The sequence below is a fragment of the Plectrocnemia conspersa genome, unplaced genomic scaffold (assembly GCF_051122295.1).
Source record: "Plectrocnemia conspersa isolate PC_06_02 unplaced genomic scaffold, ASM5112229v1 ptg000003l, whole genome shotgun sequence".
NCBI lineage: Eukaryota > Metazoa > Arthropoda > Insecta > Trichoptera > Polycentropodidae > Plectrocnemia > Plectrocnemia conspersa.
This window is the reverse complement of record NW_028277167.1, coordinates 16009242-16036449: the sequence shown is the minus strand read 5'-3', so window position 1 is coordinate 16036449 and position 27208 is coordinate 16009242. Positions and strand designations below refer to the sequence as shown.

Below are 27208 nucleotides of genomic sequence, written 5' to 3'. Positions count from 1 at the left end.
GAAAAGATCACATAGGCCGCGCTTTCGTGATTGTGCGGTATACAGTATACTGCGCAAACCCTTTCATCTTGGATGGCTTCTATAGAAGTCATCAAGAAAATCGCCAGTACTCATTGGGGCACCTCAAGGTGCCATAAACCTTTGAGCCTAACAACATGATTATTTAGTATAATTTAAGGCTGTAAATCACTTGAATTTATTAAACCATATTTTTTAAAATATGGCATAAATATGTTTATTAATAAATTTCGAAATGGTGCGCAAAAATATCAGCCGCGGTGAAAGGGTTAAAGGTAAAGGTTTGAGAAGTGGAATTACAAAAATCCAACCAAATAAAAAATCTCTTTGAGTGATATTTTCACTCGTATGAATGACCTGAATGTATCTATCCTAGGGAAAAATGTAAACATATTGACATGCTGTGAAAAGATAAATGGTTTCAAAGAAAAGTTACAACTTTAGTGTCGACGAGTTAGAAGAGGAAATCTTTCTTATTTTCTATCACTCGAAGAAATGGTCGATAACAATAAGCCTCTAATTCCAAGTTTATGTGAAGAAATTGTGGATCATCATTTGGAAATATTAGTCATTTGATGGGTATTTTTAAAGGAGAAAATCTGAAAACTTCAGAAACATGGATAACACACTTTTTCAAATTAGATAATATGTCGGAAGAAGATGTTTTAGAACTGCGCACAAATCGTGTTCTTGAAATGCAGTTTGAAAGCAATATTTTCAAACAATATTGGTGTTCGGCAATATGTTCCCAAAACTTAGTGAAAAGGCACTAACTGCGCTCATCCCACTTGCGACGACATATTCATGCGAGTCAATCAAAACAAAATTAAGGAATTGGTTGAATGCACAAGCATACATACATATATGCAAATTGCTATTAGCAACAAAATGCCACTATTTGAAAAATCTTAACCAATATACAGGAACAGAAAGTCATTATTTTTTTTTAAAAGATTTATGCAAACGTAAATTTTTGTAATAATTTTTTATTTCCATGTTTCATTTTTGTTTATTATTATTTGAATATACAACTTTTTCGTATTTTTTTTAGAAACTGTTTTAGGGGGGTGCGAGAACATATTTAAAAAAATTAGGGGTGCGGGACATGAAAAAGGTTGGGAGCCCGTGCACTAAGTAGACGAATACATACGCTGCAACTCATCTTATGCGTTCGCCCGTTTGTCGTAGCGCTCGTAGTGGACCACGCGCTAGTGTCGACGAATCGCAGGATAGGTGTGAATGAAACGATCGCGTCGATTAATAGCCGTTTAATAATTTCATAAATAAATTTATACATAATAATATTTGAAAAAGATGTAAAAACATAAAGGAATTAAACAACCGATCGTCGAAAAGACGCGGCGATCTCGGCTCGCTCGCGCGCATAATAAAAATATTCGCTTAAGATTAAAAACTACTATAAAAACGCTCAATAAATTAAGTTCACAGTCGCGTTTGCGGAGGTAGCGGCGTTACAGTGGAATACTATAGGAATCTAGCGGCGGAACTCCCTCGGGTCGGAGGGGCTCGCCGCCCGTAACAACTAACGAAAGTTTACAAACGTACAAATCGTATGAAACACTCGACAAGATCAGTCTTAGCTACCCCTCGCGGGGGAGACGGCGCCCGTCGCTCAGGACGCCCTCGCGAACTGTATCACCGAGTTCATGCGGACCGGCGCAGTCTCGATCTGGCTCATATACAACTTCCGCTTGCGCGGGGGCAGCGTTAGCATGTCTCTGTGCGAGACCAGGTCGAGCGGATCGTCCGGAGACGAGGAGCGCTCAGGGGTGGATCCGGGCGGAGTCATGGCGGCGACGGCGTCCTCCGCCACTTGAAGGGCCGCCTCGACGCACTTGACGATGTTGCTGTCGGCCTGCAGCGTCGGCCGCAGCTCGGTCGGAGGCTGCGGTCCGAAGTAACGCACGCGGCCGGCGGCGGCGAATCTGTCGTAGAAGGGGGACGAATTCTCGGAAGCGGCTGCGGCGGCCGCGGCGGCCAACAGCGCCGGGTCCAGACCCGGGGAACTGTCCGGCGTAGCCTCGTAGACGACAGGCACCTCCTCGCGCGGCGGCGGCTCCGCTATATCGTCCGCGTGCCCTTTGATGTGAGACTCCATCTCTTTCTTGCTTTTGAACGTATCGTCGCAGATAGTACACTTGTAGCATTTGGCGCCGTAGTGCTGCACGCGATGCAGCTTCAGCACGTGGTTGTAGCCGAAGTCTCTAAAGCAAATGTCGCAGTGGTAGGGCTTCTCGCCCGTGTGCGTCCTCGAATGCACTTTGAGCTGCTTGGAGCACGTGAAACCCTTGCCGCAGCCGGGGGCCGCGCAGCGGTAGGGTTTTTCGCCCGTGTGCGTGCGGAGGTGGATGACGAGCTGCCCCGATTGGATGAAAGTCTTGCCGCAGACGGAGCAAGCATGAGGTCGTTCGCCGGTGTGGATGCGCATGTGGCGGTGCAGCTTGCCGCTGTGTTCGAAGGCTCTGCCGCACACCTCGCAACGGTACGGCCGCTCTTTGGTGTGGATGCGCCGGTGCACCTGCAAGTTCTCCTTCACGCTGAACATCTTCTCACAGAAGTCGCATTTGAAGGGACGCTCGCCGGTGTGCGTGCGATAGTGGCGCACGAGCCGGGCGGGCACGGCGAAGGTCTTGCGGCACACGTCGCAGCTGTAGGGGTCCGCGCCCCCGGGGCCCGGTGGGGGCGCGACTCCACCGTGAGAGCGCGCGTGGCTCGTGTGGGCGCTCTTCGTGGCGAAGCTCATGCCGCACTGCTGGCAGCGGAAGCGGCCTCCGGGAGGGCGGCTGGCGATCGGGGGAGAGTCGACGCCCGCGGGAGCCGAAGGAGCGACCTCCACGTCGCCGCCCTCGGCGGCGGCCTCCGCGCGCTCCAAGGAGGGCATAGCCGCGTAGTAAGAACCGACCATCTCTTCCGTCCTATCTGCAAAGAAGAAAATCAAAGAATCAGCGGCGCTCGTAAAGAGATTCGCGCGGAAGGAGAGAAGCGCACCGGAAGCTTCTTCGCCTCTCTGCATAAAGACGCTCTTTATCCATTCCTTGTGCTGCTTCTCCCAGAGTTCCTCGGACATGATTCGGTCGGAGGCTCGCGATAGAATGCGCGCGCTACGAGTCTCCGAGAGAGCGCGGGGCGGGAGCCCGGGAGGCGGGGGGCGGCGGCGCACGTGGCGGCCGCTGCGACACGTGCCGCGGCAGGTCAGGACCGCCGCCCCCGCTCCCCGAGCTCCTCGCCTGGTCTCGTTCGGACCTACCCGAACTGACGTCGGGGGCGCGCGGCGAAAGCGAAACCACCCCCTGCGACCCCGAACGAAAGCGCAAATTCGGGTCGGCGGCCTGACGGCGCAATGGCTTTTGAGTATCTATCGCGCGTTCGCTGTCATATGTATGATTATTTAATTGTATCTATATGAATTTACACTTCGTATATTATATTATAAATCTATATATGAGTAAATTATATATGACTAAAAAAATATTTGCAATTTATATTTTTTGAAAATTTGATTTCATCGCTGATGAGACTTATTGTTTAATACTAGAAAAAGAGACAATTTAATTTTAATGATAGCTAGGTAATTGTACAGAGGTGTGAAGTTGTATAATAATATTCCTAGGACAATCCGCAAAAATAAAAATGTAGCGAGTAGTCTTTTTTATATTCTATTTATGTTTTGAGTTTTTTAAGTCTTGATTTAAGCGTATTTTTATTTGTTGAAACTGTTCTATGCTTCGACTTATGTATTTCACTTTATAAATATTAAAAAAATACTAGATAAGTAAGTAAACACTGTATAAAAATATATGACGATTTCCAATTAAAAATATTACCGCAGCAAACTTTATTGCCTTTAACCCCTTAGACGCCAGTGACGTGCCCGCACGCCAAAGCGGTCGGACCGTCAAGTGCCAGCGCGTGCAGGCACGCAAATGTGATTACGGACACATTTATTAATAAATTCGATTTTTTTTTCGTTAATTTAATACAGAGACATCTATTAAATGGAATGTGATCGTTAAAATGTGCAATTTTTGAACCATTCTTTTATTATTTACGATCGAGCATACAGACGTTGTTAGGGCTGCTACAATATTTTTTTTAAATGATAAAAAAAACACAAGGTTTTGTAAAAAAAAAACATTTTTTGAATTTGAATTTTGTTTTTGTTTATATTATAACATTATTGCCATATTTACTATTTTAAAAAATTTTTGACATAGTTGAAAATTTTTAAATATATGAAGTAGCTGCCATTTTGATAAAAGATTTTGATTAAAACAACGGAAATTATCGTGTCCCATACAAATATTAAAAACAACCAAAAACATATAATATAAATAACATACAATATAAATTACATATAATATTTGTGTGTGGCAGCCCTGACAGTGGTTTTTAAAACTTGTTATTTCTGTGCTTTTTTTTCACTTTTATGTTAAAATTAATAAAAAGGAAAGTAAACAGTGATTTTCCAGGTAAATAATGTTTCTCTTTCATAATAATTTAAAGGGTTGAAAATGGTGGCCTACAGAGCAAATTCATAGAAATTTGCTTGGCGTTGAACAGGTTAAAGACTAAAAATAGATACTAGAGATAATCACGTCCTATTAAAACTAATAAGCATAACGGATTAATTAAAAAATGGTTTTCAAAATTTGTAAAATAATGATTTTCGCGTGAAAATGAATAAACTGAAGACAATCTAATAAACATGGATTATAGTGGCGAAATCGAAAGCAAATTTAAAAATGATATTGCGATTAAAAATGATTCAGATTTATTTACTGCTGAGAAGTATTAAAATATCGTGATAAATATTGAGCCTATTGTTGATGGAGCTTAAAAAAATTGAATTGACTAAAAACGGAATATGATATACAAGAGAGCGAAAATTCACAATAAAATAATTTTATATATTTTAGGTGTGTAAACATACTATTGCTACTATGGTGATGAAAAAATATGTTGCGTGGGATATAAATATATTATTTTGTTGGAACGTACCACTACAGTTCGATTCTTTGGTAGTGGAGGTTCGAATAGATAGCAAAACGCCGGACGAGGCTTTTGCGTAGCGGCGTAGTGATCAAAAAACGCACATGTTTTTTCTGGCCTTTATAAATAGACGTCGGTTTGCAGAAATCCGACCTGCGAAGGTCGCCGAACCCGCGAATCCTCGAAACCCGACCCGGCCGTTGCGAAAATCGCGGGCGCCTTGTCGCGAAACGGGAGGAATTCGCCGATAAACGGGCGTCGAGATACGGCGGTGGCGCATGTCGCGGGCCCATTGAGCGGCGGGCGCGGCGGCCCAGCACCGCGGCGCGGAGAGGCCGAGCACCGCGCAGGCCGCGGTGCTGGGCCGCCACGTGGAGCGCGATCGCCGACCTGGGCAACGCTCAGCGCCGTGAGCCCGACGCGCGCGCGCGTTTGCGAATCCCGCCCGAGGCGGTTCGAATCCAGCGCGACCCCGATCGAACGACGCTCCCGAATTTACGCGCTTCCCGGTTTTCGCTCCGCCCCGAGCGCGTGCGTAAATCGAATCGACGCATTACGAAACGACTTTTCGCGAATCGAGGTCGCGGATCGTAGATGTTATTTTTAAACGATTCTCTTTCAGGAAAGATGACTAAAAAAGTGTTTACCCGGAAAGACGACGAAATGTCGAACGTAGAAGATTCGACGGATAGAACATGGCGAGCGTATTGTTATGCGGCGATCCTACCGCAATTTGAGTTATGTAAAAGCGCGTTTCTATTTCGGAATCTGCGCTCGTAGGTCAGGGTTGCCAGAGCGCGTTCGAAATCGAAATCGGAAAATCGATCCGGAAAATCGGGCGAGGAGAGGTCGTAGAGGTCGCGAGTAAAAAAGTATCGATCTTACCGGAAAGGTCGCCGGAGAAAAGCGGAAGCGGAAAGATCAAACGCAGGGTAGCTGTGCGACGAGGACTCAGCAGGACGCCGAGGGGGCGCAGCGAGAGACGACAGTCGCGGACGACGGCGACGAAAACATGGTGAACCGACCGCCTAGGGCACCGCGACTCAGCGTAGTGTTTACCTCCGAGGAGGGCGCGCGCGCGCCGAATACACGTGGCGGCCCAGCACCGCGGCCCGCTACACGGCGTAACGTTGTACGTGCATGCGGAACAGAATACTACTGATAATTATCATACGTAAGAAACGTAAAATACACTTTGTTTGCACAACCTATACTTCTTTCACAGGTAATCTATTATTTCAGCATATTTATTATTTTACAATAATAACTTTAAATTAAATTATTTTTTATATGTTTTCATACAAAATCCTATACTTGATTCAGAAATCTAAGTCAGTGCAATAATAATATTTATAAGTAGGCTTACCATCCATCCCGGTTTCACAGCAGCATTTCACTAAAATTCTTGTGGCTTACTTTGCCGCATTATTTTCTGATTTCCACCTTTCTGGGTATGATAGTAAGCAAAATTGCCGTATATACCATTACATGTCCAAAAAGTGACTGTTTGGTGTGCATTGTGGTCAAGTGGCGTCATAGGGCTTAATTTTTTTGAAAACATCGAAGTCGGACTGTAACAGTCAATAGTGAGCGCTATAGGCGCATGATAACCGATTTGTTTTGCCACGAAATCGACGATATTTTTGTGGAAGACATGTGGTTCCAATAAGACGGCGCAAATCAACTGGCCGCCAAGATCATGCGATTTAACGTTGTTTGATTTTTAGTGGAGTTTCGCTAAGAGTCGTGTCTACGTCGACAAACCTGGAACGATGGAGCACCTAAAAACAGTTATAGCTGAGATACTACTCGAAATGTACGAAAAAGTAATCGAAAATTACATCGAAAGGATCAGATGTTTATTACGCTTCCACCTGACATTATTGTCCGAAACGAATGAAAATGTTATTTTAGTTGTTTCAGTTTAGAGCTTTAAAATAAGTCTATTAATAGGTAAAATACAAGAAATACAATCTATATAAGATATTTATACCTGAGATGTCTTAAAACAGAGCGAATTAAGTGATAAGTCTTTTGCGCTATTATGTCAATCACGCTTCGCTAGCATTTGGTTTCTCTAGATGAGAAAAATGATTTATACGTTTATTTATTTATCATCGACTGTGCGCGTCATACAAAAAATAGCACAAACAAAGTGTCATGAAAATGTTTTAAATACAAATAAACTTATTCATATATAGATTACCATAAGGAGAGAACAAAGCTCCTTTTTTATTTTGTGTTAAAAAACATATGTGTGTGCATTTCTTTGATAGATCCACCGCTAGTTTTTAGCACTTTTCGTAATTTTTATATATTTAGCCGTATCTACAAGTAATTGTTTTTTGATTTATATTTTATATATTTATTTTTAAAAAGCGTAATGTTTAAGTGAAATGTTTTTTGTAACTATCAGGTGTATAACGAGTAATGTGGTCTGCCAAAGAGGGAGTATAAAATCAAATCAAGTTTTAATTCTTATAGATATTCTTTCTTGTTTAAATATATTAATAGCTGATTTTGAATTGCTATTGCTATGATTAGGCATTGGTATTATTGCGTTTTTATCTAATAAAATCTCATTTTTCTATATAATAATTTATGATTTAAATAAATAAATTTCTTGCATTTTGAGTGTTATTATAATTTATTTAATTTATAGAAAAATTACAATCTTCTTTCTATAAATGCGCTCATAATATAAACATTTAAGGTTTTCGCTAATAGATGACCAGTGGATAAAGAAGAAGGACCCGATACTTAAATAAAACACTTTTAGGAATATGGCGTATTCACTTTCATAGTTATCTCTGTTATCAAAAATAGGCAGTTCTGTGAAATATTTCTGAACTGCTAGTATAAATAATATTCTTACGCTTACTATGCGTCCTGGTTCAACCGGGATTGTTCCTGTTTTACAATATTTTTGAGTTGAGTTTTTTAGCTCCCGTAACATTCCTAAATGATTAAAACTTTCCGAGATGACCTTTTATAAAACTTCCTCAACATCGCAAATTATAAAGATAACATTTTTTTTAGCTGCCCAGTTTGGAACATTATACTTATGGTAAGCCTAAGCTATAAGATTATTTACATTATAACGTTGATGTTTTCTTTCGTAATAAAAAAAAATGATAAACCTGTGTTGTATAAACAATAGGTGGTAGTGGGCTTGTGCGCAGTGATAGGTTAAGGTCCAAAAAAATAATAAATAAAATTATATATTTTCTAATTTATTTTAATTAAAAGTGCGCCGCGCAAGTTAGAATAAAATGCCCAAGCATGGCAAATTTATCCACACACCGCCCGCGCATACGTGAGCATTGTGTTTTAGTGCGTTTTAAATAAATATTATATTTATGAATGCCCGCTCGGCACGCGCAAGTACGCCATTGCGCACGCAGGGATAACGTTGCGCCGGGTTCGCCTTGAACGATGAAAAAGAGAGTGGTCGTTGACCCTCGTCCGTGAGCACGTGGAACCGCGGGCCGCGGTGCTGGGCCGCCGGTGCACTGCCCAAGTATAACCTTCCCCAACACAGATAGCCGTCTGCAAGCGACGCAAGTTCAACCAAAGTCAAATGTGTACCGGCTCGTGTAGCCGGCAGCGGTCGTCAACCGGTCTGATCAAACGCTCCCAAATAATACCCATACACATTATGTCGACTTTGCGAATTTCGATGGCGCTATCGATCGAATAGCGGTTAATTGATACTAATTATGAGATCTATTTATGCTATGTGTTTGTATGTCGAATGTAAACAGCGCAAGGACGGTCTGCGTTTCAAGGTCGTTTTGCTGATATTCGCAAAGTTAAAAATATAAGCGGCGCATAAATAATACGCAAACCGCAATAATGACTCGTGGCATGATTTCGTTGGAATAATTGTCTATATTCATTGGATTTTTTTCTACATTCATTGGAATATATCTATATTTGTTGGGTTATTAATTGTTCCCCACCTAAGATTCAAAGCGAGCCATTTTCAAATCTTCCGCGGGTCACAATGCTAAAATTGTTGGCTAGTCTCGACTTGAGAGCTAAAAAAAATCGCCAGTAAAAAATTGTACAGAGCCAAATAAAATCACATAGCGTGCCACAACATTTTGTACTAGTTTTAATAGCAGTAGTGGTACGCTCCATTTTTATGTATTTTAGATAGTACAGTTACTCACCATAAAGCAAAATTTTGTATTGTAATTTAGATTGAAATTTTACATGTTTGCAGTCAGTATGAAAAGTCGATACAAAAAAACTTATTCGACCGGCGCCCGTAAACCCATTTGTGGTCGACCGTGGGCAAATATTGAGACATACTGTCTCTGGTTCAAAACGATTTTACCTTTTATTCATTTTTTTTAAATTTCGCAGCAATTGTACACAGGGTCGTCATTTCAAGTATCTGATGAAAATTAATGAAATTACGTGCGTTTTTCTTCCCAAATTCAAGGAGGTCTCCGACGACACGATTTTATTGCTTTTGACGTGGATTCTACCTCGTCATAAGCAATAAAATCGTATCTTCGCCGTTGAAGTGGAAACGCTCGGTTATTTAGCGTTCATATTAAGATTTTTTATAACAATATTACAACTTACAATAAGTGAAAATCAAATGAAGCATATCTAAACCGAATTTTTCTAAATAGAAGAGCGCAAAAAACAATTATCTCTTCTTAGAAGTCAAGAATTCACATCAAAAGCAATAAAATCGTGCCGCCGCCGTCTCAGTGGAGACGCTCGGCTATCTAACGTTCATATTAAGATTTTTAAAACAATATTTATTACACGACTTACAATAAGTGAGACCCGAATGAATAACATCTAAACCGAATTTTGCCCAATAGGAGAGCAATAAAATCGTGTAGGCGCCGTCGCAGTGGGAACGCTTGTTACCGAGCGTTCCCACTGCGACGGCGCTTAAACGATTTTATTGCATTTAACGTGAATATTTGACTTCTGAGAAAGGATAATTGTTTTTTCACCAAAATTCAGTTTGAATATACTTTAACCAATATTCTCATATCAAAAGTCCGTAGTAATATCGGTAAGGATAGCTATTATATTTTTAAAACATAGTGTAATATCTAAGTATGAGATCCGACGTGTATGTATTTCTTCTTCTGCTTATTTTCACCTGAAAGACGAGTTGGCTTAGTTTGTATTTTGGACTTGATCTAATAAAAGTTCTAAGACTAATAATAGTTTTTACTACTTATATTAGGTTAGGTTTGGGTTAGAACAGCAAATGGACGTTTCATAACGTAATTGAAAAATATAAATTATGCTCTTAAGAGATACAACACGAAACAATTGGTTCAAGTATGCAATGCTCGATGTTCGATTTATAATTATAAATTATGTAGTGTTTCGGTAAAAATATTTTTTTAGAAATACATTTGCACCACAAAAAATATAAATAAAATATGAACTATTAGCCCCTAGAGAATAAAGTGTGGCTCATGTCTCAAAATACTATTTTTTCTAACCAGCGTCCTGTATGTTCCATACTGATCGTCACTATTAAATCTTTAGGAAGACCATCATGATGTTTATTTGACCGAGAGGTTTGTTAAGCTGTCTCATTAATTTAGAAAATTTGTAAGACAAATATATAAATTTATCTAATATGCCTTATAAAACCAAACATCGCATACTAAAATTTGTCAGCATTTCAATTTTAACTTTACACTGTTTAATAATTATGTAAAATGTAATTTAGCTGAAACACGTATTAAATAGACTGAAAGCATGTGCTTCCTCTTATGAATGTATGTATTTCCATTTATGTATGTATTTCCTTAATCATTCCGGTGATTATAATGATAAAAATAAAGCTAAAGCTTTATTTTTATCGTCAATTCTGTGACTTTCTAAAGAAAGCACCAGAAGATGACGCAGATGCAATTGAAGAAATATAAGTAAACATACAAGTTTCCGGCAATAAAATGTTCTCTTTTGTGAAAAGTACCTTTTATCATATTATATAAACTATTTTGGAGCTATGATTAGGAGTAAATATTGAAATTCTGACGAGATTGAAGTAGATAAATTTTAATTAACTATTGTTTATCTTAGCTGAAAGTTTCGATGAGCTGCTCGACGGATATGAGAAAATAATATATTTTTAACGTTTTTTAATTATTATTAAACTTTTAGTCAAACATAGTTGATTAGAATTATTAACACTTAGTAAGAGATATGATACATATAATATCTGTTCGACTAATTTGGATGATTAGTGTTAGTATTATACTTTTGAAGGCGATATTGCTGTTTCTTAGATATTTATATGTTAAACTATTATAATAAAGTAGAGTTTATTTTGTTCGAAGAGTTTTTAAAAGCCCAAAATAAAAAGTAGAGTTAAAAAGTATATTACAACATATTTAATAAAAATATATAACGTCAATGCTTCATTTTAGTCTTAAAATTTTGCTGAAAGATTAAATAAATATATTTTTGCGGAACTTGGCGGGGCACGCGTTTATAAGTATAACATTTGTTATATTTAATACTTTTAAACGTAACTGTACAATTTGTTCAATAATGATATATACATGTCAGTTCTTGCCTTAGTAGCTTACAAGTCGTATAGACGATTGAGTTGAACTCTTTAGATTCTGTCAATTGCTTTTTATCTGATATGATCAAAGTAAACTGCAGTTGCTTTTTCCGCACTTTTAAATGTCAATTCGACGCTTGATGCGAGGTCGACTGAAATCTTGTATATGCTAAGTCGAAAGTAATTCAGTACGAGTGTCCTGGCTCGTATACTTTCGAGAACATGGGTGGTGCTCGATCTTCCGACGAATATTGATGATACTGGGCGGCACCAGACTCTTTGATATTCTCTAATACATATTTGATTAGACTCTCTGGTGTATAACTGCGTTCAGATTCAAAATATTGCCGCTAATATTGCCAACGTCGTTATTTTGTGAATGATATATATTTGTAGATATTGTTTATTTACGCCAAAAAATTTAATTTCAAGGAACACTTTCAGCGACACAACAATTATGGCTTGCCTCTTCAAATAATATTATTTAGCCTATTAGATTAAATATAAAATAATATTATAGAATATGTGACTAATAACACCGTTACTAAGGTAGGCACTCATAAATATATTTTCAATCAATATATAAAAGGACTAAATCTATCAATGAATTTTGTTGACATTTATTTACTTTTTGGTTGATATGATAACATTATAAATATTTTTACGTATATGTACGTCAAAGTATTGATACCGTTATCTCAAAACTAGTTATTTACATTTAAAAATGCGTGCAAAAGTCACATTTTTTTGTTTCTTGATATTCAACGTAATACGGTGTTTCTTATAACACAAAGAAAAGTTTTTCGATCTATTGAAATAAAAGGGAACGCGATGGACTTGAGGCATACTATCAAGGTCAAACAATAATACGTAATACTCATTCATTATTTGTATATATCCATGACAATTATGCAAAATAAAACTAACAGGCTAACTATATTTGGCACGCAGAGGTTGACTTTGATTGTATAATCGAGTGCCGTTTACAAAAACAGTGAATTATTCAATCAAACGAAGAAAAAACAGATCCGGCACAACAAGGTTTGTTTTCGATTATGTTTAATAATTATGATTTTACATTTATTTGATTATCGAAAAACGGTTGCGCACACCTGTCGGTTCCCCACATGAAAAAAGTAAAATTGTGTTCATTCGAAAACAAGATAACGCTGTTTTCTTTTAATTTCGGCTAGCGATCACTGGTGCGAGCGAGATAAACGCATATCACCGTATTTCACTTTTAAACATGATACATAAAAATGTTTTGGTATTTCGGTTCGCTATTTATATTTTTAATCTAAATGGATTTTATTATTATTATTATTGAATCGAAAAATATAATTTGAACTATTTAAAAAGTGATTGGAATGAATTTTGCGTATAGATATGGGATATGATCAACAAATTTGTTGGTCTTAATTTAAATTTGAATTATTTTAAAATAAATAATAATAATTGCAATTTTAATGAATTGTGTTTATAGATTTGGGATATGGTCAACAAATGTATTCGCTCTCAATTTATATTTGAATAATATTATTTAAATTATTTTAAAAGTAGTAATTAAATGAATGAATTTTGTTTATTGGTGTGGGATATACTCAACATGTTTATTCGCTCTCAATTTTAATTTGGTTCTATATTTCATTGCGTGTGATGCATTTGATCAACCTTTATGTTGTTATCGATTAGTTTGTATGATATCGTTGCATGCCATTGTTCACGGTTATCTATTTTTTGTCGTGTAACACTTGTGCTTATATAATTTACATCAGATATTATTGCGTGTCGGTCATTTTGATTGCCGTCAGCGGTCAATGCGAAACGGAATGAGCCAGTTGGTTAGTTGCGGAAAGCGAACAACCGGTCCTCGTTTTCGGAAAATGTCTTCCATTTATTTCTTCTTCTGGCGGATGATTTTCTGTTCTACTCGTTCTTTGTTACCCTCGGTTCAATAGCCTCGGAGCGTTTTTTTCCTCCGTCAATAGCCTTGTGCAGTACTTTCGTCGTGCCGGACCACCTCCCTCCATTTTGGATGCGCACACAAATAAGTCGAATGAACTTTATTTGGGTCGTAGGGCAAAATCCTTAGGGCACGTGTACGCCTCGCGACAGGTCCGGAGCTGCAGAGGGTCGTGACGTCAGCCCCAGGGCAACCTATGTACTTCGAAACGGGGTGGTTGTGGTTATGTCCCTATCGGCCCTAGCGCAAACACCCCAAAAGCTCTAATGCCCTGCGCTCTAGAAACCACCCTACGACTTGCGTGAGGTAGCTCGCATAGCTCGCAAGACCTTTCCCTTTCACTTAAGGATAGGATGTATTGGGGAGATGGCTCGGAGTCAACAACCCCTAGTAAGATTTCCCCTACCGATACATTATCTACACACACCACGTATATAATGCATGCGCATTAACAGAAGTTGCCAAAAACAACTTTATCTAGCAGTATTTATTTTGACGTACGAAACAAGACAGTTCATAGTCTAATATTTGATCGGTTAGTATAGTACATGACTCGGTAAAATGCGGCTCGCGAGCCGCATGCTGCTCTTAAGGCGTTATAATATCAATGGATTTAAATATAAATTAAATAAATATACTTTTAGATGAACATGTCTTAATGATGTCACTTTTCTCACAACTAGTTCATAGTCCATTATAAATGAAAGTAGAACCATAAAACATATAATTCCAACATTTTGTTTATGAATCTATTGGAATAGAAAATGTATGTATATAGATTACAGTGATTAAAAATACAGTTTTAAAAATATTTAATATATAATATATCCCATTTGGTTACACTTTAGATAATTTGCGCTGCGTAGCCAAATAAATATAAAAAATGCTCGAAATTTTATTTTCATAAAATAGTATATTTTATTAAGAAAATCTCTTAAAGATGCGATGAGAAATATAGCGTTAATTACTATTTGATTAATATTTGCTTACTTTAATTTAATTAAAGGTATAAGAAAATAATTTTATTTATCAAACAAAATGGTTTCAATTAATTAATTTAATTCGTATTATTATTCAATTGGAGAATTAGATAGATCTTACATTTATCAATAAAATATTTATACATTTTTTACTATTAAATGGACATTTTTATCCCTCAAAAGATTCTTTAAAACTGTATTATTTATGTTAATCTAATTTAATTTGAATTATCTTTTCTATTATAGAATAATTCTATATACGTTTATTTAATTGGATACAAAAATATTAATTGCTTGCTTTTAGTCATACATATGTATGTATATCTTTAGTTGTAACATTAGTAACTAAATTTTTTTGCTATTTTTATATATTTGGATTGATTTATTTTGGTCAACAGACGCTTCATAATTTATATGGGAAAAATGATTAGAATGAAAATGACCAATCGAAATATTTCATATACAGTGGAACCTCGATTTAAGTTTTCCGAAACACAATTAAAAAATATTTGACAATCAAACAATCACAAAATTTTCGCTTTGTGGAATTTCATTTGCGCAATTATCCGGTCATTTAAAAAATTCTCGCTAAGCGGCCATATTTGCCTCGATATTTAAGCTAAATAAAATACAGTTTTTGTACATATTTCCAAAAAATCATACATATTATACAACGGATATTTATTTATATTATAATATAACAGCAAAGATTAGGCTTCGATGTTTTTCAATTAAAATAACAATTGTTAGTATATATAAAAATATGATACCTATCTTTACCAATATTACTACGGACTTCTGATATAAGTGTTGGTCAAAGTATATTTAAACCAAATTTTGGACAATTGGATTTTTGCCTTCTGAGAAGATTGTTTTTTGCACACTACTATGGGTCAAAATTCGGTTTAGATATGCTTCAAGTCGTAATATTGTCATAAAAAATCTTAATATGAACACTAGATAACAGAGCGTTACCACGGAGACGGCACGATTTTATTGCTTTTGCCGTGGATTAAACAGTAATCTTTTGAATTTGGCCAGAAAAATGCATGTCATTTAATGGAACTATTAAAAATACAACCGCTGAATGGCCAACTTTTTAAATAAAATAGAAATATAATTTTGCGCCGCACGGGCAAAAACTTAATATGTATGTACATATATATAAATAAATATATATTTATTTAATATTTACTTAATCAAACATGTATTAGTGCGTTCGTTATGTCGACGCTCGTGACGATCGGAGATTCGGGAGTAGATAAGAAAATGCATACCCAAATGACCACAATGAAGAACGACAAGCCGACGGAATCGCTACCCATTCCGGTGTTACGAACCTCCCGCTGTTTAAACTACAACAATTGTGCAAAATCATTAATATAAGAAAGACAGCGAAAAATAACAAATCAAATTCCACCACCAAATCGTCCCAATTAGTCTAGACGTCGAGGGTAGGCAGATCAACGCATATAAGTGCGAGGATCGACTTTAAAGTTTGAGGAAGCGGCTGCTTCCCACTTCACGTCAACCCTGATCAAGCTACGAAATCCGAAATCCAGAGTGTAATCTTCAGAGACGACTTAATTCCACAAGACTGCATGTGCATCACGTATTTATAAGTAATAACACAAATTGTTGCGAATTAATTAATAATCTATAATACAAACGACTATATCTTCTATTAAAACATACCGTATGACTACCAGATTTCATGATCTAAACAACAACAAAAATAATAAATGTATAATACTAACCTATATATAGCTAAATGACTACGAAGTGAACAAATTTGCGGAAACAATATATTGATATATAATTATTCGCGTAACGTCGATATTTTACAGTATGTATATATGTATACACAAACTATCCGTAAATTATTAGTTATATATTTTATAATTTTGAGAATAGTAAGGGAGTTGTGGGCAGAAATGGAATATTCTCTATTAATAGACCGCTATCACTTATTCTCTGGGCCTAAAAGTTTGGCAGCCTCTGGTATGTAGTTAGGCATTGAAAATTTATTACTAATGAATATTTATTATAACGCAATGAATCAAATTAAACAATAATGACTTATCTCTCATATCAGATATATTCATAATGCACATAACATATTCTTGAGATAGTTTTAGCAATTTTTCCTGGTAGAATTTTTTATCCATATGCTTGTTTATTGAATTTCAGCCGCGGAATGTGAATGTTGAAAAAATGACCAATCGAGAAGTTGTTCCACCCATTATCAGAACGTGAACACATATATAGGCGGACATACGTGGACATAGTATATATATTTCTCACGTGACTAAATTTCCCTTGATCAATATACCAAAATTGTGCGTTGTCACGAATGCGCAAGTGCACAATTTCTTTTTTGCGGCACGAGTTTTGCGCTAAAAATCACCTGTTGTTGTTCTTGTGGATTTTTCGCAACTCGCCGCGTGTTGGGATAGTTTGTTTTGAAATCTAAAATAAATAATAATAGGAAAACAATGTAAAGCAACTGCTTGTTGAACCTTCCCAATGGCGGACGTGCTTGAGTTCAACGTTTTTGATGTTTTGTGCTCACTGACCAGATTACGTGTCCGATGCAACGCTATGGCTCAGATAACAGATTCCAAAAATAGCCAATTGTTATTGAATACATATATACGCATATGAACTCCATTATTAATAAATAAATTTGTTGTAGACCATTGAAGATATTTCTGAATGTTCATGACGTATACCGATTGACTTTTGCGGCGTAGAACCGAAGAAACCGAAAATATTTATAAACATGATAGTAAAACAAGGTTTAATTTTATAAATTTATAAATATATATTAACAATAAACAACCGCAAATATAATTAATATCAATTAAAAGCGAGCAAATCGATTTAAAATCAATAGTAATAACATTGCAATTAAAACAAAAGCGCAACATTATATTACATAATTATAAATTAATTATAATGTGGAACACGTGTAAGGGCAATATGAAATAAATTGCGCCAATCAAGAAAATTATAATTATAAAATTATGAAATTTAATAACAAGAACTACATAATTACAAAATTATAATTATATAGTTCTTGATATATAATTTGTTACGCGTCACTCAAGTTCTCCTGCTACGAAAGATTATTTTTTATTTAAAAATTTAAAACAGTATGCCAAATACAATTAATATTTTTTATGCCTAATTATAACAATTTTTAAATTATAAAATAAAACATTACCGAATCATAGGCTGAATACATAATTATGTTTGTGTATTCTTAAGTTTCCTTTTTGTCAACAAAAAGGAGCAGAATGTGAAACGCTTTTCTATTACGAAAAAATACGCAAGTTTTCAAGAGGACATTCAGAGAGAAGATGAGTTAAAGAATGTAGCATCACTTTTTCTGAAAATACGAAAAAGCCCACTCTTGGAACATTTAAACACAATGGATCTATAAGTTGGCTTACTTACAAGATATTTTTACTGTTTAAGTTAGATAAATCTTTCCATCCAAATTTGTAAAATCACTATTATGGATGCATCTAAAATAGAACAAGCTTTCTTATAATCTAATCTGGAAAAAATAGTAGATACGTTCTTACAAATTTTCCAATGATAAAATAAGTGTTTGACAAAGAAGGAGTCGAAATACAAAATTCTCTGACAATATTTCCAAAAATTTGCGAAAAAACATCTGTCGTAGATCCGCAAACCTTTTCATTCTAATGTAAACAATATAACCAAGAATGAGCTCATTGATCTTAAGACAAAATACTTTGGAGCTTAATTCAGGAACTCTTCTGGTGTTTTTTTAAAGTAGTAAGCTACTTTAAAAAAACACTACTTCTGGATTTGTAAAGCAAACTATGCACATTTTAATTCTGTTTTCAACGACGTATTTATGTGAATCGGGATTTTTAACACTAGTAACAATGAAAACGAAATCGATTAGATGTCCAACATGACATGCGTGTTGTCTTGTCAAATACCACACTAGAGTTTAATGTTCTTACTCAAGATAAACAACAGCAGCCTTCACATTGCCATGTCTTGTTATTACAAACAAAAGATATTAAAATAAAGGTTGACAAAATTAAACAAAAAAATATTTTAAATACTAATATTTATTTATTCCTTGCATTAAAACCTTTTTTTGAGATGTGGTCCGTTTTCATCTTATTGGCATAATTCTATATTAATTATAAAATATTTTATAACAATTCTGTCTGTACTTTATTTTTCCACATGGACAAATATGCCTGTAACTAAATAATATATTCATATCACAGCCAAAATTCAAAATGATATCGATTTTGTTTATTCAAATAAATAAAATTATAGATTTAATATTAATGTTAATATTAAACTATATTTTAAAATTTTATAATAACATATGATCTCTCGAACTTTGTCACAATACAAAAGTAAATAGCTAAAAGGCAACGTCATATTCGACAATAAAATGACCGCTCGTAAACGTATGCACGAAAACATCGACTTGTAAAGGAGCAGTTAGAGCAACTGCGGAATATCTCAATTTACAAAATAAATTTAGTCTATGGTAAACACTTTTTTATAAATGGAATTTCCCTGATTTTTTTTGTGCCTTATCAGCTCTAATTTATTATATATAAACACGAATAAGAAAATGCGTTTTTCCCCTTCCAACAGCTGAGATATTGGGAGTAAAGTTTAACTCTTTATTTAAGATGACGGAATACTCCGAGTACCAGCAGTCTTCGCAGAGCTACGGCGCAGAGACAATCCAGAGAGATATAGCCGCAAAAATATAACATATCTAAAATATTTTAAATAATTGCGATACTTTGCACAGTTGATTTGCTTCTTAAACAGATAAACATAATTAAATGGTAATGCACTCAATCAGCATTAATATCATAAAATAAATTTTATTATAAATTATAAAGAGAGGTAAATTTGCAAATGTTTAAATATCAGCTATGTTAGTCAGTGACCTAAGGTCTTAAAGTTGTGTTGTACTGACCTATTGATCATGCATTTATTTTTTATAGAAGGCAAAGTTTTATGTATAATAAATTATTTTGATTTCCGTACAATTTGTTCAAGTACATCACATAGAATCCAGTCGCCTCCGAAGATCGTGTTGAACCCTAGATTTCTGACTTCATAATGTGAAGTGGGAAGCAGCTGCCCCTTTGGTCTTCTAAGTCCCGGTCGATGCTCGGCGTAGCTTCACTTGGTGTGAACTCGGATAAAAGTATTAATTCAAAGTCGGGATTATCTGATGGGAGTTTTTATGAAAATTCTGATGGAAGTGTATATTATTTTTCAACATATAAATAATTTTACTAACATACTTATTATATATACTATACATGTTACTGGTTCATAACAATTTTCATGTTTAGAATTTGTTATTAGCTGTTTAAAATAAAATGTTAGTGGTTAAAATTTAAGGAAAAAAACTTGAAACCTTTTACCTCTTTTGCTTTAATCTAATAATTTATCTCAACGCTTAAAACGATTGCGACGATTTGACGTTGAAATTAAATTTGTAATTTTGTGCTGTTATCCACTTGTCATCCCTAGATTTAGGGTGCATTTGGGGATGTATTTATCTATTTCGTCTGAAGCTCCGATCGTCAAGTACGTTAGCGGTAAGTTGTACCAAAATATTTAAGTCTATTCTCACGATCGTCGGGTGTGAATCAAAGTAAAGATTACAAAGACACTAAGCATGTGTATAAAAATATTTAGACATGATTATAAAAGTAACAGTTTGAGAAGGGCTCTCACTCGCGGCAATGGAATTGAACTCGCTCTTCTGAATTTCGTCAACATGGATACAACAAGGGCCAGATGTGCACAATCTCTGGACGAACAAAACGAGATTTAAAGATCTTAAAATGTTCACTGCAATTTTTAAAGCACTACTAATTACATATGTATTACACGCGGTCAGGTTACTATACAAACTAGATTGTGATAATTTGACAATTACTGATATTTAATTAATTATCTGCTTTTGCAGTGTATTATATATATATAATTTTCTTTATTAAATTGTGCACATTTATATATATTTAAAAAATATTTAATGCTTAAAAAAAATCAATACAAAACACGCAATATTATTATTAGATTATCTTGTTTATATTATAATACGAATTAAATAAGTAGATAAGCGTGAGTAAGAAACGAGATAAACTTGCACTCATATTGATAAAAAATACTTAAAAATTAAGGTGACGCGTGTAGCGCAATAGCGATAAGGTTCAATGTGACTTGTGTTGCTTTTTATCAGAATGATAATAAATTTAATTTTAATATTTATTATATTATTAAATTATTTAATATTAGATAAAGAAAAAAATATTTGATGACTTGATTTAGTTGGCTTATACATGTCGAAATAAATGAATTAAATTATTATATATTTCAAATAATGTACATACTATTTTATTTTATAATTATAATCGTTTAGACTAATTTTAAACCGCATTAGAGCAGTTTATACATTTTTTGAACTACTTTTTTTTAAATATAATTATGTATTAGATACACATTTTATTTTTCGTGTGTAATAACAACATAATACAATAATTATTTTTAAGATCATTTATATTTAAGAGTTTAATTTTCTAATTAAAATTCATTTTCACACAGGTTTAGATAAATTTAAAGTCGTTCTTCCAATAATTAAATTAAACGGAAGAACGACTATTGTATTTTTATTGTTTATTAATATAAATAAAAATATGCGTTGAGAACTAGTCAATGTTCTTATTTAAATATGTATGTACATATTGTATATTAATGTACTGTCCATTTCTTAAATTTTAAAGTTGAGATCATATATCATTTTTAGATTCATGTAATTAGAAATGCTTGTAATAGACTGCAAATTGTCTCAATGCCAAACCAGTGCCTATTTTTTTTTGTAATTAAAAAATATCTATGTTATCCAGATCTAGATATCTCAATAAATCATTATTAGAAATAATTCTGGTAGCATTAGACCAGTTGCGAAAGTACATTTTGACACCGCAACATTGCAGTTCTGACATTGGCCTTTTTAAATGCATACACTTATCCCTCAATGTACGCGGTTAAGAAAAAAACATTTTTTTATATTCAAAAGCGAACATGTGTAGCGCAGTGATGTAAAAACGCATGAGTTAGTGGCTTACACCCACTTCTTGCATTTGCCCTACATCTGGAACATCTCTCACTGCCCATGCAATGTGTCATAATTTGCCTTTTGAAGTGCACACGTGAAGCTGAAGATTTTGCTCATTTACTTTATAATTTAAAGAAACGATAAAAAGTTATAAATAAGAGATAGCAGTCCACTGACGGTGATTTTTATGTATTTTAGCAATTTAAATGTTTAGCTACCTAATTTATCAGAAGCAAAAGTTAAAGAGAAAACATGACTGCAACGCCTATAGTGGAATTTTTAGTAATTGGCTTATATTTTTTTCTGAAGTCCGCTCAATGTGAAATTTTATAAGATCTTGAAATTGCTGTGTTGTCAGTGAAAAGAACGGTGATACCATTTTTGTATTTGAAGGATTTGAAATCCAGTCAAAATGTTGATATGAATGTCCTTTTTTTAGCAGACAAATGTCTTGTCGTTTTTTTTTCAAGAAGTCAAGACTTTAAATTTTATAATTTGGTAACCTTATTTATTTTACGTATTTTCTTGAGTTGACATAGTCCGAAAATGAACCTACGGCGCTTCGCCGTTGACCATCGCTATCTCACGCTGCTATTGCTCGATTGCCGCTTTGTGATTTCATCATAACCGGGTGCATCGGCGTCTGGTATGCGTCTTCTCGTTTTCGATGCACAAGCGTCGGGCAAATGCGTCACACGGTGTGGGAGCAAAGCCTGAGTTGGTGACACAGGCCTGGCTGATAAGGGCCGCACGTGGTGGGTCGACGGCCCTGCGAGGGGCGATTGCGCCGACCCTTTGGGACTGCAGCGATCTGCCGACACGTGCCTGAGGCCAAGGAACTTGTACACGTGGACTGCGCTCGGTTGTTTCTGTTAAAGCACCACTTCGGGCCTACCGAGCTGTGGCGCAGCCCGGAAGCGTACGTACCCATCCGGGATACCGTGTTTTCTCACACAAAGGGAAAACGGTCTCACGGAAAACTAAGGACTGTACGTGGAAATTATTAGGGTGGTATAAGGGCGTAATACGAGAGGTGTTGGAGCCGTAGGTTCGATTTCCGTAGCAGAATCAAATTTGTGTTTATAATACAAAATATGAAATTTGATCAGTACGTTCACCTTTTTTATATTAGATATCTTTTTAAAGAACATAAGTAAGTAAAATTCAATTTCTTAAGAAATATCTACATAGGACAGAAAAATATATACATATGAAATGATATTAACTTTGTTGTGATGCATGAACATAGCGGAAATAACCATCCGAAGATGCTTTCCCTTTTTTTCTTTTCCTTTTCAATCTGATTATAACAATATAGATTCGCATGCATTTTTAACTTCACTCTACATAGGGATCATTTTCAATTTGAATATCACTTACAAAATGTCAAAAACACCGGCCAATTTCTTTAGTATAAATTCTTAAGAGATATCTTTCTGTCTTCCTTGAGACTTAATGGTGGAACTTGATCCATATCCTGCAAATCTTAATATGAAACATTTTCTCTGTGAGTCTCAAATAATGGCAGAAGCTTAACATATATTGATAAGTGTTAATTAGTTGTTCTAATTGAACTTTTATTACGATCTCAAACTCTAGCCAAATATTTTTCCACTCACGAATTATCGTTTGTCTTGACGACTCAATTGATATTGAACTTCATCTATCATTAACTGATGAGCAATTTCTCCGTTTAGTAGATCGTCATAGACTTTGAACGTAAATATATCTCATTGATTCATTTTAGTATGTCTTATAGTATCTTTGGGAATATATTTAATTCAAATTTTCTCAGAAAATTCTTTCACAAGTAAATTATCTAATAGTAGCAAAGATTATTTGTCAAGAGTTATATTCGTATCCCTAAATATTTTTCTACCGTAGAAACTTTATTTTTGAATCAATCAAATCGATTTTTTTAACGTGCACTATACTCGTTTCATTTAACAGAGTCACTTTGAGGTATGTCTCGTATTTCACAACGGTATTTCATCGGCTTCAAATTGTTATCGCTATACATACGTAAATATATATTATAACTTTCACTATTTCAACATAAAAAAATATAGTAACATTTCTAAATAAACTACATTTGTTAAAAATATAGAAAAGAATAATGATATTATAATAAGTACACCGAACGTATATCCGCATCTTGTACTTTAGAGAAAATTTGTGGGGCGCACACCAAAGTTGTCATCTCTTTTTTATTTATGAATAATGACGAAATGGATAGACCTCAAAGTGACTTTGTTAAATGAAACGGAGTATAGAGTTTTTCTCCAATTTACCGGTAAATGATACTTGTACCAAAAAAAAACATCCGTTCGATAAAGACATAAAATAATTATGTACATTTCTGTGTGTAAAAATGTTTTAAATTTTTTTTTTATCATAGAATATTTTTGGGTTCTGGTCGATTAGTGACAGGCCAACTCCGGGCTTACACACATATACGAGCACGCATATAATGAATCAATTTACAAAAGTCGTCTTAACACCGACGAATTTTTGAATTAAAAGAAATTAAAAAACAAAAAAAATATCAAATGTTTTGACTCGTATTGGTATATATGTTAAATTTATTTTATTGGTGCATTTCAATATATTCGTTGCAGAGTTACTCATGGGGTGCTCACTATTCTAACCAACGCTCACCCGCTACCGCTTGTTAAATTTTAAAACGTAACAGGTTAGGTGCAAACGAGCTGTGGTCAGAACGGTGAACACCTCATGAACACAACAAAACAGGTTATTGTAGAAATTGTACGGCTTCTGTTTCGGTACGAGGCAGTTTGAACGCGTTTATTTTTAATAAAAGTTTAATTGTATATAAATAAAATGTATAAACAAGTAAATGTTTTTAGAATAAATTTGACCCAAAATAACAGGAAAGTACCGAAATATCACCTTTTTATTCAAGTTTAAATATGTTTAAATATATTAAATTGCATTGGCGTTGGTCTGTCACTAATCGACCAGAACATTTTTTGCCGTCTTTACTTTTTTATACATGACATGTATTTTTTAATTTTATATTTAGCCATTATTAAAAAAACATACATATTTTAATTTTTATTTATATTAAGCATTTTTAACTTTTTTTTCTACGATTTTTTCTCAAAATTACTATTTTTATTTTTTATGAATATAACGAACGAACGAATTAACTGGCTAATGAACTTAGCCAATAATTGTGCAATTAATATAGAGATATATGCATCTTTAAGTCTCGGGCGATAATCAGCGCAGCTCCACTTGGTATGAATTAAGTTTAACTCTCGTGTGTGCCAAGTCGGAAGTAGATTGACAGATTAGTCGGAAGTACTATATATTTTTCAGAAAGAATATATCTAGTGAAAGTGTTGCGAGTACGCTATGTTCACGCTTATATACTCTTTTGGAGTATATGGGAGATGCTTCGCTTTGGGACTATGTATACTATTTTTATGTTACTTTTACAATAACAATTCTTGCGTAATAACTATTATGCAAACAGTCCATATTAACCGAACATTCCACAGACTTTGCCGGAATTTATATGGACGGTGCATTCTTTTGCATTCGTATAAACAGTGAATGTCATTTGTTTAGCTACATTTTAAAGTTGTATTAGCAAGTGGTCCTAATCCACCCAAATAGGCGATCAGTGCACAGGCTTGTATAGCGCCGGCGTGACAATTACTTACGCTTATGGAATAGTCGCAAGAATTATTATTATTTCAAATTTCGAGTTTGAAATCGGAAACATATACAGTGGATAAAGACCAATTTCATCTTGAATTGTTTCCTGCAACTCAAAGAAAAGTCTTGAACTCAAAAAAGTAAACACAAACAAAACGTTTTAAGGTACAAAATAAATTATTTTATACCTTAGATATAATTTAACAATAATTTAGATAAAATGTATGCTTAAAAATTGATTAAAAGCTAACTATTGCTTTAAAACCATTAATTTTTATTAAAAAATGTGATTACGATAAAATAGTATTGTTTTTGATACGAAACAAAGCAAGTAGTGTTGACATACTTTGTAGCGTATTGAGACATCTAGTTCTACAAAGCGCATTCATTAGCAGTGTGTAATATCGCAACATTATAATGATTGTGCGTTTATAATCATTCATGCAAAATTTAGTACATTAGTATTTAAGAATATAAACATTACAATGTATATTGGTAAAAATTCATGAAAATAAAACGCGTACATGATTAATTAATTTATAAACCACCTAATCATTAGGTGGTTTATAAACAGTATGGTTTTTTTATATAAATAAATATTCAAACTGTCCACAAATATTTAAAATTAGATTAGTCCTGTTTTAACTGAATTATTAATTTTTAATAAATTATATTTTCTATGAGGATTAAATATTACAACCTTTTGGTATACAACTATTTTTAATATATTTGCGTATTCATATTTCAACCTTATTTTTTATGCTAAGGTCAAAAACGGGTTTACATATATGTAGTTTTTAATTTAATCTAACAATAATACTATAAATAAAGTAAGCTGCGAAATGCCATAATATTGAAAATTATCACTAAGCAATTTTACTCATTTACATGATTAAGTTTATTTTCACTTTAATCCATTTAGTGGCTTCTATATATTAATTTTGCTCTCGCCCATATGTCACAAGATATCACATTGTGCCACAATTCTCTTTTTACAGACTGTCACAAATTATTAAATTTACTGCGCTAATTATTAAATTTATTTTTCCTTCTCGAATGATTTTGTTATCAAATTTTATTTTCGTGTATATCTATGTGTGTTTATAGGCATGCTAATAATCATGTGTTTATTTAGTTTATTTATGGAAACATATAAAATAATTGTTGTTATTATTATGATTAAATGGCAATATTTATACTAATAAATTATAAAATTAACACTGTAATATAATATTAATGAAAATAATTAGCAAATTGGGTATGCGGAAAGTTATTAATGTAAATATAATTATAAATAACATGTAAAAACATTAAAATAAAAATGTAATATATTACATATTATTTAAAAAATAAATTTACTTGTTTTATAATTATTATTAATTGTTGTATACATCTCATTTCATTACCTGTTTTTATCGGTATGTTGGTAATTCTGAAGTAAATTTTTCTCATGGCAACATTATTGTTTTTGTTTGTTGCCGTCTGACAGATGATGTATAATTAATGAAATGTGTTAGATTATATATTTTAAGATGAATTTGAATGAATTGAAATGGTTTTTTAAATCGATCATCCGACCAGTTATTGCATATGCATCCCCCGTCTGGGGTAGTAAACTTAATTACCGAAAAAATTCAAAATTATTACAAACGCAACAAAATATTTCGTGAAGAATGGCGACAAATGCTCAATGGTTTTTCTTTTACTACCATAAAATAAATCAAAATCATTCTAATCTAACAATTAAAAAACTTTATAAAAACTAAAAATAAATAAACATTATATAACCTAAAATACCTTATATAATAATTGTTAGTTAATGATTGAAACGCGGGTTTTTT

The 27208-nt window shown here is 34.3% G+C and overlaps 1 protein-coding gene and 1 long non-coding RNA gene across 4 annotated transcripts; one reads left to right on the top strand and one right to left on the bottom strand.

Annotated features, from left to right (window-relative positions):
- Positions 1-1271: 1271 nt before the first annotated feature.
- On the bottom strand, positions 1272-6078 carry LOC148236761 (Krueppel homolog 1-like). 3 transcript variants are annotated; one of them, XM_088182251.1, is made up of 2 exons: positions 5914-6078; positions 1272-2958 (listed from the first exon to the last, which is right to left on the bottom strand). In XM_088182251.1, exon 2 carries the CDS (start codon positions 2942-2944, stop codon positions 1652-1654), a length of 1293 nt encoding a protein of 430 aa, XP_088038377.1. In that variant the 5' UTR covers positions 2945-2958; positions 5914-6078; the 3' UTR covers positions 1272-1651. The 3 variants fall into 3 exon arrangements, with proteins under 3 accessions (XP_088038377.1, XP_088038379.1, XP_088038378.1); XM_088182253.1 differs by lacking the exon at positions 5914-6078 and adding an exon at positions 5038-5322; XM_088182252.1 differs by lacking the exon at positions 5914-6078 and adding an exon at positions 3028-3408.
- A 6461-nt stretch (positions 6079-12539) lies between these two features.
- On the top strand, positions 12540-19979 carry LOC148236760 (uncharacterized). The gene is made up of 2 exons (XR_015809040.1): positions 12540-12631; positions 19231-19979. It is a non-coding gene; the product is annotated as an uncharacterized LOC148236760 (long non-coding RNA).
- Positions 19980-27208: the final 7229 nt, after the last annotated feature.

Bases quoted from the DNA above. Each gene is read 5' to 3' on its own strand.
- LOC148236761 (XM_088182252.1), bottom strand. From the start codon at position 3,106: ATGTCCGAGGAACTCTGGGAGAAGCAGCACAAGGAATGGATAAAGAGC. The intron at 2,959-3,027 runs GTGCGCTTCTCT...TCTTCTTTGCAG, and splicing joins GAGAGGCGAAGAAGCTTCCG to ATAGGACGGAAGAGATGGTC.